At 44.9% G+C, this 17,320-nt stretch overlaps 1 protein-coding gene across 9 annotated transcripts in view; it reads left to right on the forward strand.

Moving 5' to 3' along the window:
• The first annotated feature begins 4,340 nt into the window (after nt 1-4,340).
• Nucleotides 4,341-17,320, forward strand: part of Prr14l (proline rich 14-like) — a 66,626-nt gene continuing 53,646 nt past the window's right edge. For 3 of the 9 annotated variants that reach the window (XM_223586.10, XM_039092536.2, XM_039092537.2), the window contains exons 1-2: nt 4,341-4,496; nt 14,163-14,683. In XM_223586.10, the coding sequence (XP_223586.5) occupies nt 14,213-14,683 (471 nt within the window). In that variant the 5' untranslated portion in view covers nt 4,341-4,496; nt 14,163-14,212. Of the gene's footprint in view, nt 4,497-6,452; nt 6,612-14,161; nt 14,684-17,320 lie in introns of those variants that run through there. The other 6 variants (XM_063273843.1, XM_039092539.2, XM_006251416.5 and 3 more) reach the window with 5 other exon arrangements.

Raw genomic sequence — 17,320 nt, forward strand, 5'->3', positions numbered from 1 at the left:
ACTGGGAGGAGAGGAGGGAGGGGAAACTGTGGTTCAGATGTAATATGTTGAGAGAAGAATTAAAGAGAGAGGCAAAGTTTTTTATTAAAGAATTATTTATTATGTATGAGTACGCTGTAACTGTCTTCAGCCACACCAGAAAAAGGCATTGGATCCCATTACAGATGACTGGGGTTACAGGGATCTGAACTCAGGACCTCTGGAAGAGCAGTCAGTGCTCTTAACCACTGAGTCATCTCTCTAGCCCCCTACACACTACTAAATCTTAATTGGATTGAAATGGAGTCTAAAACCACAGGGACCCAGCAAAAGTTCCTTCTGTTTCTCTTCCACTCTGGATCCTCCTCTTGACTACTTCATTAATTTTTATTGTAGTAATACATATTCATTTTACCTGTTTTACTAACTCAATTTCACCCTACTCACAAGCGAAATGTTCCCTGTAAGGTATCCCAATGGCTGGCTTTCACCCTACAACGACTCCATTTGATCCATTTGTTCCTGACATATCTGAAAAAGACATTTTGCATGCTGAGGAGAAACTGGCTGAAAGGAAACCTCATCCCTTTTATTCCGGGCCAAATACAATTCTTCAGATTTGTCTTCTATTTTCTCCTGTTCCCTTCCCTTGATGCTCTGTAGCTCCCTGCAAAGTTTGCTAGTTTGTTTTGGTGCAGCAGTCCTGACAATGGACCAATGATGGTCCTGAGTCAACTTCATGCCCACTTAGCCTCCCACTGACCCACTTTGTCTCTTGTGCCTTGGCTTTCTCTCTCCCTTGACCTTCCAGAGAAATTTCTCAGTTTTACTCTGTAATCAAATCAACTGCCTTTTAACAACAATTTTTTCAAAAGCCTCTTCGAGAATACAGGGTGAAAATTGCATTATCCATCACATGTTCCATCACAGCTGATCAAGTTAAACTCTGCTGCTAAGTCACCAGAGTACCACCTCTTCCAAGGACCCATAACTGTCCCCAACAGCATGATCCATTACAGCTAATCAAGTTAAAACTCTCCTCCTGCTAACTGACCAGAGGATCCTCTTCTTCAATGGACCCATAATTACCCCTCTGACAAAGACCCTCCTCAGCAGGAAAACAGCGCTGCCTAGGAGTTTAGAATGAGAGTTTCCTGCTGAAAGACTACACCTCCCAGGGTCCCTTGCGGCCAGAAAAGTGAATACGGGAATGAACATATAAAGGGGAGTGGTCGTAATTTATACCGATATAAAGGTCTCAGTCTTCTGCTTCCTGAGGTATTCTCTCATCTTCCTACATTGAGTGAGACGTTCTCTAATGGTATGAGGCGTCCTCATGCATAGCGTGGGACTTATGGCTCATTGATCCACATGGTTGAGATTGTGCTCCCCCGCTCCATTTTGGTGTGTGCACCAAGAAACACAGTCCTGCCTAAAGTCCGACTTGCCCTTCTGCTTTTCCGGCTCCATTAAGCTGCCCGCCGCCCTCAGAAATCAAAAAGTGTGTGTGTGTGTGTGTGTGTGTGTGTGTGTGTGTGTGTGTGTGTGTGTGTGTGTGTGTGTGTGTTGGTGGGGTTATAAACTTACAACGGAAAAGCCCCTACTCGGAAGTGTCCAGCGTGCAGGCCTCTACCAACCCAAACCCTAAGATATTTCTAGACTTCTATGATCCTTTCGTTGTTGTTAATATTCATTTCTGATGATTGAATCGAGGGGCGGCAATGCTCTTCCCCAGAAATGGGGATTGAAAACTAAACCAGTGTACACTAATCAAACTCTACCACTGAAACAAACCCAGGTCTCTAAGTTCCTCCAGTAATCAGTGACAATAGCTGCAGTCTTTTTTTTTTTTTTTTTTTTTTTTTTCTTTTTTTTCTTTTTTGGAGTTGAGGACCGAACCCAGGGCCTTGCGCTTGCTAGGCAAGCGCTCTACCGCTGAGCTAAATCCCCAACCCCTATAGCTGTAGTCTTAATGCTGCTTTAAATTTTTAATTTAAAGTAAGCTAACCAGCAGGGGAAACAGTGGAATGGGTAGCCCCAGAATCTGAGACTTTGATCACAGGAAGCCTTGTGATATGGCGCAGTGACATGAACCTGTAGCCCCACCCCCTCTTCCAAAGCTTAAGGCTACCAGCTAGTCTGCAGAACTCAGTGCAGCAGGAACTAGAGACCTTGCCTCAAATTCGAAGTGTAGTTCTCTGATCTACACACATGCTCTGAGGGATGGAAGCCCAGTGATGTATACCTGATCATGTTCACACACCATGCACACACACACCTAGATAAATAAAAAGTTGATGTGACTTTGCAGACATCTTCCTGTACTTGTGTCACTACTAGATAGTAGACCTAGGGTACTTCACAGGTGGAAGTGAAAAGCTGAGGAAAAAGTCAGAAAAGAGAAAAGACTCCAACCTTACCCAGGCCAATCGATTATGTTAAACCTACAGTACCCCAATCCCCTATTTGTTGGGACGTCTTTCTCTTTAAGAAGAAAGATGTTGGTGAGTTACAATTCCAACATGCATTGAATTCATGACACTCCTCCTGCCTCAGCTTCCCTCCAAGTTCTGGGGTTGTAGGAATAAACCACCATGCCCAGTGCACTTGCCTCTTGTTTCTCTCTTTCTTGCTCTGACAGCTAGCTCTGGGGATGAGACCCAGCCCTCACACATACTGGGCAAGCTCTCTGTCTACATGCAACTTCAGCCCCACGTTTGACCTGCGCCGCTCTACCAGCCTCCTCTTCATTCTGTGGGTATTTTATAACTAGACTGACACGAGTCTTCTAATCACAACGACCACTAAATCTAAATGGCATCTCTGCCTCCAGTTACTCACAGCTCCTTTTTTAGGTTTCCCCCAGCTTTCACAGGTTTCCAGTATTTTTCTGAAAATGTATAAATGTTTGGGTTTTGTTTTGAAAGCAAAAGCACTGTAAAACAGTAGAGGATTTGGGAATGGGTCAAAGGGCCTCCCATAGCATGATAAGCAAAAGTCCCCATGGTGGTGTATATAATCCCATTGCTGGAAGAGTTTGAGGCCAGTCTGAGTGAGAGATTGTTTTAAAAAAAAAAAAAAAAGAGCTGGGTGGTGGCAAACATTTCTAATCCCAGCACTTGGGAGGCAGGGGCAGGCAGATCTCTGAGGGTGAGACCAGCTTTGTCTACAGGGGGCTGGAGGTGGAGAGAGAGAGAGAGAGAGAGAGAGAGAGAGAGAGAGAGAGAGTTAGTTTTCCCTTTATCTAAATGGTTGATCCAGGAAGGTCAAGAGTTAGAGGTCAGCATGGCCCACATAGCAAGCTTCAGACTTGCCCAAGTTAAAAAGTGAGATCCTGTCTTAAGTCAAATCCTGTGTGGATAAGGCTGGCCTTAAATTCATAGAGAGTCTCCTGCCTCTGCTGGGGTTAAAGGAATGTGCAGACTAGCCTAGGCTTCCTTTGCAGATCCTAACCAGAGAAAAGGTAATTGCCAAGAGAAAAGCCTCCACCTTTTGCCAGACTAATGAACTTCAGGAAACTAGAGGTGTTTATTTCTAAATCATGTCTGTGTGATTTGGGGAAAGTTGATTATAGTCTATGGACATATATACCCCCCAACCCCTTTTCTAATCTCTCTCTCTCTCTCTCTCTCTCTCTCTCTCTCTCTCTGTTTCTCTGTGTGTCTGTCTCTCTGTGTCTCTGTCTGTCTCCTTTTGAGACAGGGTTTCTCAGTGTAGTCCTGGCTGTACAAGAACTTGTTCTGTAGACAAGGCTGGTCTTGAACTGAGAGATCCTCCCGCCTCTGCTTCCCAAGGGCTGAAATTAAGGCGTGCCCAGCTCCCTTCTAATTTCTTTCAGACACTTCCTTAGGTGCTATGAATATAGTCCTGAAGAAAAGAGATGGAAAGAAACGGCCACTAAAGAGATAAAATGCGGTACTTTCAATGCTAAAGAAGCAATGAAATAAAATCAAAGTGTAACCAACTACATTCCTGGGTTAACGTTTGGATTTAGTGGCCAGTGTGATAAGAAGCAGTAGGAGAATGGTGTGACCTAAACCTTTGACTGCAGTTATTAAAAAGCCCCACGATCTGCCAGGATGGAAGCAGAAGGCCCCTGGAGTGGCATCTGTCCACCTCAACAGAAATAGATAGGACCATAGTGCTGGTAACAGTTAGAGACAGGAACTGGGCCCAAGGGTACGTTTCTCTTTAAGAGTCAGCGCGGCGGGGGCGGGGCTGAGTGCGTCGGGAGCTAGCAGAGGGTGGAGGTACCAGCTGGGAAGAGCCGCCCTCCGGATTGCGCGCGCGCCGTGCGGGGGCGGGATCAAGGTCCGTCCGCATGGCTGGCTTTGGCCCCGGATGAGGAAGTGCGGAGGGGAGGGGGGGAGAGCACTGTAGGAGCGGTGGAGGCTGGAGCGCCCTCGGGCCTCGGCTCCAGAAGATCTGGTAGAGTTGGCGGCGGCGGGGACTGCGGGGACGGAGGCAGCCGAGGCCAAGGTGGCGGGATGAGCACGGTCCGAGGAGGAGGCCGCAGGGTAAGAGGCCTGGGCAGCCCCACGACGGCCTGGGGGTCCTCCGCCGGATGGTGCTGACTAAAGGGGGTCCGGGCCCCCATCCTTTCAGGGAGCCGAAGGGCACCGAAACAGCGTTGTAAGTGACAAACAACCACAGACATCCAGGAGATCAGGCTCCACGTCGCTGAGAGAAAACAGCTTCTCAGAGTCCTGGTTCCAGGGGAAGGAGGCTCCCATTCAACCTCCATCTGCAGGGGACCCCCAACTTCTCTCCTTGGAGAGGACGACGCCCCTAGTTGGTATACACCTCCGTCGGCTCTGGTCGATTTGTCAGAGAAGGGAGACCGGTTTATGGTGCTGAAGGGAATTCTTTATCCAAAGGAGCGTTTTAATGGGTAACCCCTAAACGACCCTCACTTTGGTCAGCGCCTTCCAAGTGAAGGAGAGTCTCAACTTTCCTAAAAGTGACAGAGGTATCTTTTCTGCAAGAAACAGATCTGTCTTCTTTATTTTTCACTTTCACCCCAAGATAGAGGGAGGCCCTGAATTTATGATATCGTAAGTTAGCTTTTCTCCCCTTCCCCCAACCGTGTCCACCAAGGGTGCTTTGCTTTTCGTGTTTTTATTAGGTCTTTTAGGATTCATTGAGCTGCTCCTCCTCTTCTGGAGTGTGATATTTCCAAGTTTGTATCTCCCACTTAACATCTTTATGACCTTGACTCATCCTCTGTCAGTTGCAGCCCATCTGTAACCTGGGTACTTTTTTTCTCTGAATTGTCATGAAGGCTCAAGGGAAGTTTTGTGGAAAATGTTTGGTGCACAGTGAACTTTTGGTCAATTGTTACTATTGATACGTTAAGAAAGAAAAGTCATGTCCTCCATCAGAAGCCAGTGTCTGCAGGAATCTATCCTTCATCACAAAAGTTCAAACCATTCTTTCCAACAGAAAGGCTTTTCCTAGTCTGGAGGTAAAGGACACGTCCTCTCATTTTGGATCCTACTGTACTCTACTCTCCAAGTTAACAACAGAGAGCCTTAGTGAAAATCAGGAAAAAAATTATTAATTTTTGGAAACAGATTAGCACTTTATTTAATCTATTTATTTTGATATGAGTGGTCTCTTTACAGTTCAGGCTCAAACTCAGTAGGTAGCCCAGGCTGGCCTCTAGCCCCTGACCCCTGATAATCTTGTCTTACCTTATAGGACACTACTAGTTCAGGCATGCACCACCATGTGCCACTTTTTGTTTTGTTTTGAGACAAGCTCTCATGTAGCCCAGGCTGGCCTCAAATTTGCTATGTAGCCAAGCCTCTGATCTTCCTGCATCCGTCTCTCCATTAAGAGTCTTTAAGAGGGAGGGAAAACTCAGTGCCAGAAGCCAGCCTTTCTTTGTGCACCAAATCTGTCTAGATCCCCTCTCCCTTCACTTGCTTTTGTTGGCAATTAAAAACAGCTTCCCTTTATCTACACATCCTCTCTAGCCTCCAGCTCTCCGAAGTAAAAGACTGCCCTTCTCCAGGATGTAAAGCACTGCAGATGGCTTCTTTTCCCTTCCCCTTGGATAAGCACATGAAAGTCTTTCATACATGGTGCCTTTTGTCAGCAGACATCAAGAGCATTTTCAGTTTAACCCTCTGTTGGAGGATGGGTTGCTTTTGCTGCATGTTAACAAAAAGGGAAAGGGAAACAGCCTTGATGCCTCAGAGATTCCGTGCAGAACTGGGTTCCTTAGGGGTAATGATGTTCTTCCTGGTCTCTCTTTCAGTTTGTGTTGAGATCTTGATGAGTGGTTTGTTGTTCTTTTGAGACAGGGTTTAGCTATGTAGCCCTAGCTGGCCTGACACTGTGTATCCCAGGGTGTCCTCCGCAGCCCTCTTGCCTCAGCCTCTCCCTGAGTGTTGGGATCACTGGTGTGAGCCACCACTCCTGGTTTAGGGAGATGTTATTAAAAGATTCTTCTTTTTCTGTCCCTCAAGAAGAGGCCTCTTCTCCAAATTCCCTCATGGAAGAATTGGCTACAGTGTCTGAATGTCCCTTATGGAGGGACTGGCTGCAGAATCTGAACCTTTGGAAAAGAAAGCCCTTTTCTCAAGGTGAAAGGAGTGCTGGGAACTTCTCAGGGCCTGATCATTCTTGTGAGTATCGTTCCTTGACACAAGCATGGCAGTGCCACTGTTGTTAACAGCGTCTGTACATTCCAGTTCAAGAGAAGGGGTTATTGGGGCATGGAGGTTTTCTATCTGCTTTCTTTGCCCCCCTTCCCCCCCTTTTTTTTGCTTTATTGCTGTCAAGTTTTACTTGGGGAATCATTGAATAATTAGACATGTTGGTGCTGTAAGATTTGGACGTGGTAAAAAACACTCTAAAGACAATGGAGTTGTGATGTTCCGCCTCTGCTGGCTTTTGTCATGTTTCTGAGTTCACACTTCCAATGACCTGAAGGCACGCTGAAGAAGAGCTTTGTGTCTCTTTTGTAATGTGCAGTATTCCTAAATTGCCTTAAATGTCCCTAAGCACCTACTGAAGTCATTACTGTAGGCCCTGTACCTCTGTTGACACCTGTCTGCAGTGTGTACAGCAACAAAAGGAAAGAGGGAGGTTGGTCTTTCCATCCTGGGCTTTTCATGGGATTATTTTAGCTTGGTCATTTCTCACGGAAAGAACAAGCCTGCGAAAGTTCATTTAAATGGAAGACATTTCCAGACCCTGCAGCTAGAGAGTGGAGTCAGAGTGGGGAGGGACATTGGCTTTTGCTCTGGACACAGAAAGATCGAACTACTCCCTACAGAGCTTTGCATTTGACACAGGTGAGAGGTCACCTGTTGGTCTCAGCTCAAAAATATTATCTCTTCCTCCTTCTTTTCTTCACCCTCCCTTTTTTTTTTTTTTAAAAAAAAAAATGTTTTGTTTTGAGACAGGGTCTCCCTGTATAGCCCGTTGTTGTACTGTGTGGCTCCAGCTGACTTAGAAATTTGTGTTTCCCTGGAATTGGCATGGTAGGCTTGTTTTATGGACGTCATCTTTGAGTAGAGTAATTTTACTTCATATTTTGTACAAATGTCACTCATTTTATAACATCTGAAATAAATCCATTCCCTAAAGAATATAATACTTACTTGTACACATTGGCCAGAGTAATTTAACATTGATTTTTAAAAATTGTATTTTTCGAGACAGGATTTCTCTTTGTAGCCGTGGTTGTTTTGGAACTTACTCTGTAGACCAAGCTAGCCTTGAAGTTACAGAGATCTACCTATCTCTCTGCCTCCTGAGTGCTGGGACACACGGGGTGTGTGTGTGTGTGTGTGTGTGTGTGTGTGTAACTTTATATGTTAAGTATTTGAGTGTTTCACTCCATATATGTGTGTGCACCGTATGTGTGCCTGGTGCCTAGAGAGGCCAGAAGAGGGCATTAGATCCTCTGGAGCAGGAGTTGTAGACAGTTGTGAGCCTCCATGTGGGTGCTGGGAACGGAACCCAGATCCTCTGGGAGAGCCGTCTCTCCAGCCAGGTGAGAATCATTTTTAGGTCAATGGGTTAATTTTCAATTAAACCTTAAACTAGGTAAGGACTTGATATTCTTCCCCAGTAGCTTGTTAGAAGCATTGAGAAGGCTTAAGTTGTAAATAAATCCCTGTCTGAATTTTATTTTTTTTATTTTTATTTTATTTATTTATTTATTTATTTATTTATTTATTTTTTTCCGGAGCTGAGGACCGAACCCAGGGCCTTGTGCTTGCTAGGCAAGCGCTCTACCACTGAGCTAAATCCCCAACCCTATTTTTATTTTTTTTAAAGATTTATTTAGGGGCTGGGGATTTAGCTCAGTGGTAGAGCGCTTACCTAGGAAGCACAAGGCCCTGGGTTCGGTCCCCAGCTCCGAAAAAAAGAACCAAAAAAAAAAAAAAAAGATTTATTTATTATATACACGTACACTGTAGCTGTCTTCAGACACACCAGAAGAGGGCATCAGATCTCATTACAGATGGCTGTGAGCCACCATGTGGTTGCTGGGATTTGAACTCAGAACCTCTGGAAGAGCAGTCAGTGCTCTTAACCACTAAGCCATCTCTCCAGCCCCCTGTCTGTATTTTATAAACACGTTACTTGTTCTTTCTTTTTACTACACAGTTATTAAGAATTTAATTCGAAAACATCGATAGTTAGAAAAGAGGCTGGCAATGAGCAGACTGGTGAATTAAAAGGCTAATCTTACCAGGTTTTTTTAAATGAATTTGCTAGCTGTTTATTCACCAGCTTTCTGCATTTAGATCTTGGTTAAAAAAAAACAAAAGCATGTAATATAACACTTAGTATTTGTTGTTGTTAGTTTGCTTGTTTTTCGTGTTGCTGGTGCTGCAACACAGGGCCTTTTACCTTCGAAACTAGTGCTTTCCCCTGAGATAACAGCTGAGGCACCATGATCACTAAAGTACAGCATACAAATGTTACTGGTGAGCTTATCACCCAGGCAACACTGTGAATGCCTGCTTCTTTAGGGGGGTTTAAGGCCAGTTCTCATATGACACAGGCTGGTCTGGAACTCTGTAACGGAGCGTTACTCTTCATCAGCCTGCCTCTGCTCATGTGTGTATCTGTGCATATATCCATGGTTCCCTCAGGGGCCAGAGGAATTGCGTCCTCTGGAGCTGGAGTTACAGGGGATGATGTGCTCAGTGTGGTTGCCGGGACCCTAACTCTGGTCCTGTGGAAGAGGGATGTACACTATGGACTGGGGGTTGTGGATCTTTCCCGTTAGGCACACACTTTCACTGAGCTACTGCCCCAGCATAAGGGGACACATTTGGGTTTTACTCAGCAGAGAGGCTTCAAGGAAAGGTGACGTTTGAGAACACCCACATTCCCCTAGTGGGCCGTGGATAAAGGGCAGGTAGTGGCAGAGACCCAAGAAGTTTGTGCTTCCATAAACTCAGTTTTGGTTAGAGTGCCCGTGTACCCCAGGTTGGCCCTGAGTTCACAGTCCTTGCTCAAGTGCTGCAGTGAAAGGTGTGCTCATTCCCACAGGGAGGTAGACTTGTGTTTGACAGGATCTCTCATTGATATTTGTGTGCCTGTGATGTATGTGGCTGAGCCCACGTTCACAGTTGTGGGGATGTAGAGGTCGGGGCAGCTTTTGGTGCCTGGTCTCCTTCACCTCGTGAGTCTCTGGAATTGACTTGAGGTCAACAGTCTTGAAAGGCAAGCAGTTTAACTCATAGCCATCTCTGTGATCTATCATTACGTATCTTTTCCTGCACTTGTGTCCATTGTAATAACTAGGAAAAGGAATCCAAACGAAGTTAGAATTGAGTATTTCCTACTTTTTGGCATCAAATAGCAATTCCAATTATTTTCTGTTGACTCCCACATAAATGGCCTAAAATCTGAAGTGCCTTCAGAAATAACCAGTAGCTAGAGGAGAACGGAAGATTTTAATTCTAAAAGGGATAAAGTAGTCTCAACACTGTCTTTTTTTTTTTTTTTTAAAGATTTTATTTTATTTATTATATATAAGTACACTGTAGCTGTCTTCAGATACACCAGAAGAGGGCATCGGATCTCTTTACAGATGGTTGTGAGCCACCATGTGGTTGCTGGGAATTGAACTCATGACCTCTAGAAGAACAGTCGGGTGTTCTTAACCACTGAGCCATCTCTCCAGCCCAACACTGTCTTATTTAAAGATAATTCTTCTTAGTTATGTGTATATGCAAAGTATATGTATGTGTATCATTTGTATGAAGGGGACTGCAGCAGCCTGAAGACAGCCTCAAATCTCTTGAAACTGGAGTTATATGTGACTGTTGTTCTCATACATTGGTGGTGCTGGGAACTGAACCTAGATACTGTGCGAGAGCACTGAGTGCTCTTAGATGCTGACCCACTGCTCCAGCCCCTTGTGGAGAATCTCTGCTTTCACCATGAGATCCAGTGGATCTCTCTTGGGTAATTTAGGTTTTCTCCACCAACTACTCCTCCTCCTCCTCTTCCTCCTCTGCCTTCTCCTCCTCCTCCTCTTCTTCCTCTTTCTCCTCCTCTTTTCTTTTGTTGCATTGTTTTTGAAATCAGGTCTCCCTAACTAGTCCAGGCTAGTCTTGAATCCTAGGTTCACTTAGCTTCAGCTTCCCAAGTGCTAGGATTACAACTGTGAGCTTAGCAGTTCTTTCTTACTCCTTGTATAAGAGCTGGTATGTGTGCATGTGCGTGTGCTCACTGCCTGCATGCCTGCCTGCCCAGGTTTATGCGTACACAAGCATGCTGGTGCTCTCAGAGGCCAGCGGGTACCAGATAGCCTGGAGTTGGACTATAGATGGGTGTGAGCAATCTGATACAGTGCTGGAATCCAGGGTCTCTGCAAGAGCAGCAAGTGCTCACAACCAGAGCCATCTCTCCAGCCCTCAATTTAGGCAATTTTGTTTTAGTTTTTGAGACAGGGTCTTGCTATCCAGCTCTGACTGGTCTAGAATTTGCTATGTAGACCAGGCTGGTCTCAAAATCATAAGCTGGGTTCTGCATTCCTTTGTCTCCCAAGTGTTGAGGCTAAGGGTGTGTGCCATCGTACCAATTTGAAAGTAAGCATTTCTTAAACTTGGCCTTTACCTTTACCCAAGTGTTTCACTTGTGTGTGTGTAAGTGGCTGTCTTATACCACATTTGTTCAGTGCCAGTGAAATCCAGAGAGAGTGTTGTGTCTCTTGTAAATGGTGTTTGTTCTGGATGATCGTGAGCCAGCTTTGCAGGTGCTGGGAACTGAACCCAGGCCCTTTGGGAGAGCAGCAAGTGTTCTGAACTGCTGAACCATAGCTCTAGTCCCCTGGCCCAAGAGTTTTGGAAAACCTTTTTGTTTTTTGTTTTCCAAGACAAGGCTTTACTGTGTAGCTTTGGCTCTCCTATACTTTGTTCTGTAGATCAGGCTGGCCTCAAACTCAGAGCTCTACCTGCCTCTGCCTCCTGAGTTCTGGGATTAAAGCATGCAACACCACTGCCTTTTAACTTTTCACTAAAAATGTTTAGCCTAAAGCAGGTGTGGTAGTTGATACCTGCAAACCCAGCATTCACAAGGTACTACATGCATAGTCCCTCTAGTTTTGGATCAGTCCAGGCTATTGAACTAGGCAGCAGTCTGATGTCTATAGTCTTTAAATTGTGGCAATTTCTTAAAAAATTTCTCTTTTCAGCCTGTGATGGTGGCTAATGCCTTTAGTCCAACACTTGGGAGGCAGAGGCAGGTGGATCTCTGTGAATTTGAGGCCACCCTGGTCTACAACTGAGTTCCTGGCCAGCTAAAGCTGCACAGAGAAACCCTGTCTCAGGCAAAACAGATAACCAAACAAAAATATTTCTCTTCTCTTGTCTAGGGTGGGAGAAGCTTTAAGAATCATCATATGTAGTGTGTGTCTCCCTTCCCAGTGAACCTAAGGCATCATGGGAATGCTAGGCTCTACCAATGAGCTATATGTTCATCCCTCTAGTACTACAAAATACTTAGATGAAATATTTCAGCAAGTATCCTGTTTCTAGCATTTAGTACAAGGAATTTAACTACCAACACAGTGGCATCCTCTGGAGAGCTTGCGTTTTCTGTAGAATATTATATTAGGCTTGCCACTTTCCACCTTCTCAGGTACGGTATTAAGATCTGTAATGGGAAGTGATAGTGGCTCTGCTTAGTTCATGGGGTTCTTCTGTGAATTGAGCGCACACTGCCCATAAAAACTCTTGGAGAATCTTAAGAAGCAGCTAAAGGAGCTGGGTTAGTTAGGAACTTGTGCTTGTCTGGGTAGACAGATCTCAAGTATGTAAAGGAATGGAATTGCATTTTCCAGTATCTTCCTTCAGAGAAGAAAGGTAAATATATTAAAAATGTCAGTATTCCGAGTGACTGTGCGTGCTTTTAGTCCCAGCACTTAGGAAGCAGAGTCAGGTGGATCTCCGAGTTCCAGGCTAGCCTGGTCTATGTAATGTGTTTCAGGACAGCCAGAGCTACATAAACCCTGTGTCAAATGAGAAAACAGAAACAAGCCAGTATCATCCCTGCCCAGGACAGGCAGAGATATAGCTCCAGGGACTTTGCTGGCCGTCCTTTCTAGCCTAATTGATAAGCTATAGACTAATGAGAGACTCGGCCTCAAAGGAGGCAGATAGCATTCCTGAGACAACACTAAAAATTGTCCCGTGCCCTCCATGTGCACACACCAATACACACATATTAAAAAACAAAAACAACAACAAAAAAAACCTGAGTATTTACTCCATGTCAAGTACCTATTCTGGGATATAGCAGTGAACAGGTTTTAAGGTTCATGTTTTGAAACTAGGTAGAAAAGTGCCTTTCTTTTCTTTTCTTTTTTTTTTTTTTCTTAATCTTTTTTTTTTTTTTCGGAGCTGGGGACTGAACCCAGGGCCTTGCGCTTGCTAGGCAAGCGCTCTACCACTGAGCTAAATCTCCAACCCCGCGCCTTTATTTTCTAGTTGATGTCAAATCTGTTTTTGAGTACATATCTATGTCTTATCAATTTTTAAGATTTCTTGTTTTCAAGATAAGATCACTCTATGGAGCCCTTTCTAGCCTGGAAATCACTATATATTCCAGGCTGGTATCATATTCAGAGATCTGCCCGCCTCTGCCTCCTGAGATTAAAGGCGTATGCCATTAGGCCTAGCAGTTAGGTACTGTGTATTTATGGTATCTATGCAGATGACTGTAGCCTCCTAAAGACGCTATAGGCGTCAGATACCCCTGGAGCTTGAGGTATAGGAGGTTTTGAACTGTCACACTTGGGTACTCGACTTATGTGGGAGCCAGATTGGTGTCCTCTGCAAAAACAGCATATACCCCTTTAACCACTTAGGCATTTTCCTAGCCCCCCTTTCCCATTTTCTTGAGGTAGGAGCTCAGTTTTAGCTAAGGATAGCCTTGAACTCACTTTGTAGCTGAGGCTCTTCTTGAATTTGTGTCACTCCTGCCTCAGCCTCCTGAATAATAGGATTGCAGCTATGAGCCACAGTACCCAGTGGTATCGTGGTAGTGTTGGGGATTGAACTCAGTCAGGGTTTATACACCCTGAGTAAATGCTCTGCCTAACGTTCAAACTGAGGCTACTCACAGGGCAGTACCTACTGAAGATTAGATATGTATTTTTCTACCTATACAGTAGACATTTTGATGTCCAGTAATGCTGGCATTTGAAGTTGAGTATGTTGTTCATAATTTTTTGTTGTTGTGCTGTTTTTTTGTGTGTGTTTTTTTAAATATTTTTTTATTTTTTTATAAGTACACTGTAGCTGTCTTCAGATACACCAGAAGAGGGCACTACATCTCATTACAGATGGTTGTGAGCCACCATGTGGTTGCTGGGAATTGAACTCAGGACCTCTGGAAGAGCAGTCAGTGCTCTTAACCACTGAGCCACCTCTCCAGCCCCGTTATTTTATGTTTTGAGACAGGGTTTCTTTGTGTAGCCTTGGCTGTCCTGGACTTGCTTTGTAGACCAGGCTGGCTCTGTAGACCAGGCTCACAGAGATTCACCTGCCTCTGCCTCTGCCCCTGCCTCCTGAGTGCTAGGATTAAAGGCATGTGCCACCATTGCCCGGCTATTTTCCATATTTTAACTGATGTTAATGGAAATGGTTTCTTTTACCATGTCAAGGTTTTAAACTTATATCCCTTCCTTTGATTTGTGTCAGGGTAAACCATTGATGCAAAAGACTTGACTCCATAATCTGCATCTGCCCTAATGCTGTCATCTGGAGTAGAGACTCAGCCAGTTCCACTTGGTTCCTCCATGTCTGCTGTGGTACAGGAGTTGTACTCTGGACTCTCAGTAAGTGTCTCCAAAGAGCTTCATGCTGAGCAGGAGCCGAGTATGACTCCAGATCTAAAGCCTGGAGCCTCAAGCTCTCCCATAAGTCATGGCAGGGCATCACCCCAGGGCTTGCAGAGGACTCATGCAGAAGGTTGTTGTGAAGAAAGCTCTGAAACCGTGGATTATGGGGGCAAGACTGGGTGGTGTGGACTAGTGGACCCTACAAGAGGTCCTATGGCTTATGAGGTCTTGGATAGGGAAGAGAGACCCAAAAGCATGGAGCCAAAGGTCTTCAGAGATCAAGGAGACCAGGCGCAAGTTTTCAGAGGCCCATGTGAGGGAGCAAAGGAAGACCCGTGCCAACATTCCACAACTACTAAGGAAAAGATCTGCCCCAGTCAGGTAAGAAGTGAGATCTTGATTTGGATAAGTGGTCTGAGTGATGGCCTGCAGAGCAGTGCCTCTAATGTAAGTCACAGGCTGCGGACAGGTAGCATGTGACTTAAGTCTTGAAACATTGTCAAAAACATTGGTTTTGATGTTTTTTGATACAGGTCACTGTGAACTCTCACTACTGTATGAATTTTTGAGTCTCTAAAAACAAGGAGGTATTTCTACACATGCTGATAGAAAGTTATGTATCAGGCCTGGGGAGATGGCTTAATTAAAAATCAGATCCCCAAAACCCACATTAAAAAGCCAGGCACAGCAGCCCTTAGTAGCACAGAGGGGCAGATCCCTGGAGTACATTGTCTAGCCAGCTGAGCCAAATCTGTGAGCTCCAAGATCAGTGGGAGACTCTAATCAAAAAATAAGGTGGCATGCTATTGAAGACCATACCCGACTTCCACCTGTAGCCTTCAGCACAGCCGCACACATGGGCACACCCACATGCACACCCACACAGACACACACAGAATGATGCAAAATGGTGAGAATTCAAGCTGTAACATTTGGTAATTGACAAACTGGAGTGAAAGGTCCTGGAGAAATCTTTGGGGAGGCTAATGCTACATGTAGTAGCTTCATCAGGTGGGTTTTTCAGGCCAAGAAACTTTTTTATTTCCTCCACAGTGATGGGTATCAGACCCAGGCCTTGTATATGCTAGTCAGGCAGTCTACCACAGAGCTATATACCTGGATAATTTTTATCTTTCAGAACATCAGAGGTGATCTTCATAATAAACTGAAGAATGAGTCAGAAAACCAGTCCTTTTTTAATTTTAGTTCTGTTTCAGTTTGAAACAAGGTCTTTATTCTGTAGCTCAGACTGGCCTTTAATGCAAGATAACCCTCCTGTCTCAGCTTCTTGAGTATTGGGGCTACAAGGGTGCACTTCCATGCCTGGCTTTGTAACCACATGGAAAATTTCACAACCTTATGTAATTCTGCTTCTAGGAGGTCCTATGCTGTCTTCGGCCTCCTTGTGTACCGTATATGCATGCACTTACATATACACATTTTTTTTTCTTTTTTTGAGTCAAGGGTCTTACTGTGTAGCCTTGTCTGACCTGAAACACTCTAGACTAGTCTGGCTTTGAACTCACAGAGACCCACTTGCTTCTGCATCTCAAGTGCTAGGACTAAAGATAGGTACAAACATACCCAGCTACACTTAAAAATTAAAGAGTTCAGCATTTCAATAATCATATTAATTGAAAGATGGGAGAAAAAAATAGCTGAATTTGTGGATTCTTGCAAATTAACTCCTTTGGGAAAGGTTGAGTCCTTGTTGTCATTCAGTGTGTTAGAATGTCCCGGGCTATTGGTTTAAATATTCCTTTGCTTTAGTCTACTACTGCCGTGAAGAGATACTGTGTCCAAGGCAACTTTAAGAGAAAGCATTTAACTGGGGGTTGGATAGTTTCTAAGGCTTAGTCCATGGTCATCATGATGGGGAACACTTCGGCAGGCAGGCAGGCAGGCAGGCAGGCAGGCAGGCAGGCAGGCAGGCAGGCAGGCAGGCAGGCAGGCCTGGGGCTGGAGCAGTTGCTAAGAACTTCTATCTGATCCACAAGCAAGAGGCGGAGACATAACTGGGAATTATGTGGCCTTTAAAACCTCAGAGTCTGCCTTCTAGTGATGTACCTCTAGTGGGGTCACACCTCCCAAGCTGTTCCAAATATTCCACCTGCTAGGAAACAAGCAAGCATTCACTGGGGCATTCTCATTAAACCACCACACCACACACTTCATCTGTCTCTGTTAATTTATGTACTATTTCATCATTTTCTTCTGTGTCTTCCAACTTCTTTTTTTTTCTTTTCTTTTTTTCGGGGCTGGGGACCAAACCCAGGGCCTTGCGCTTGCTAGGCAAGCACTCTTCCACTGAGCTAAATCCCCAACCCTGTCTTCCAGCTTCTTGGTTTGTCTGTTTGTTGAGACAAGTTTGTTCTCGTAGCCCAGGCTGGTCCTTTAACTCCTTATGTAGCCAAGGTTGACTTTGTACGTCATTCCAAGAGAAGTACTTCAAGAGTTTTAGCTTAGAGATTCACCTCGCATGCAGGAGGTGTGCATGCGGGAGGTGTGCATGCAGGAGGGGGTGTGCATGCAGAAGGTGCATTTGCAGCACCACGGTAAACAGAACGTAGAATTGGATCTATAGAATTGCCACAGTGAAAAGGCGGGGTGTTCGTCGTCTGACTAGCGAACTGCCTTATCTGGATCAAATCTCTCAGGAGAATTGAGAAGAGTCTTCAAGCATTTGGATGGCTGTCCACCGGAAGTGAGCCTACTGGACTCAAACTCATTGGACAGCATGAGGTTTAGTAGTTTCTGGTCATCTCAGGTCACAAAGTGTGTGGAAGCCTGAACACTGCTGACTTCTCAGACAAGGAGACACGCCATTTACACAGCATTCTGGTTTATAAAATCAGATGACCTTAAAAGAGAACCCTTACTAAACCAACAGACTGCCACAGTCAGAAGGCAGATGATACTAGGCATGGTGGTCATCCCATTATTTGGGAGGCTTAGGGAGGAAGAGTGCCATATGTTCAAGACCAGCCTGGGCTACATAATGAATATCAGGTAAGTAAG

The sequence above is a fragment of the Rattus norvegicus genome, chromosome 14, assembly GCF_036323735.1.
Source record: "Rattus norvegicus strain BN/NHsdMcwi chromosome 14, GRCr8, whole genome shotgun sequence".
Lineage (NCBI taxonomy): Eukaryota > Metazoa > Chordata > Mammalia > Rodentia > Muridae > Rattus > Rattus norvegicus.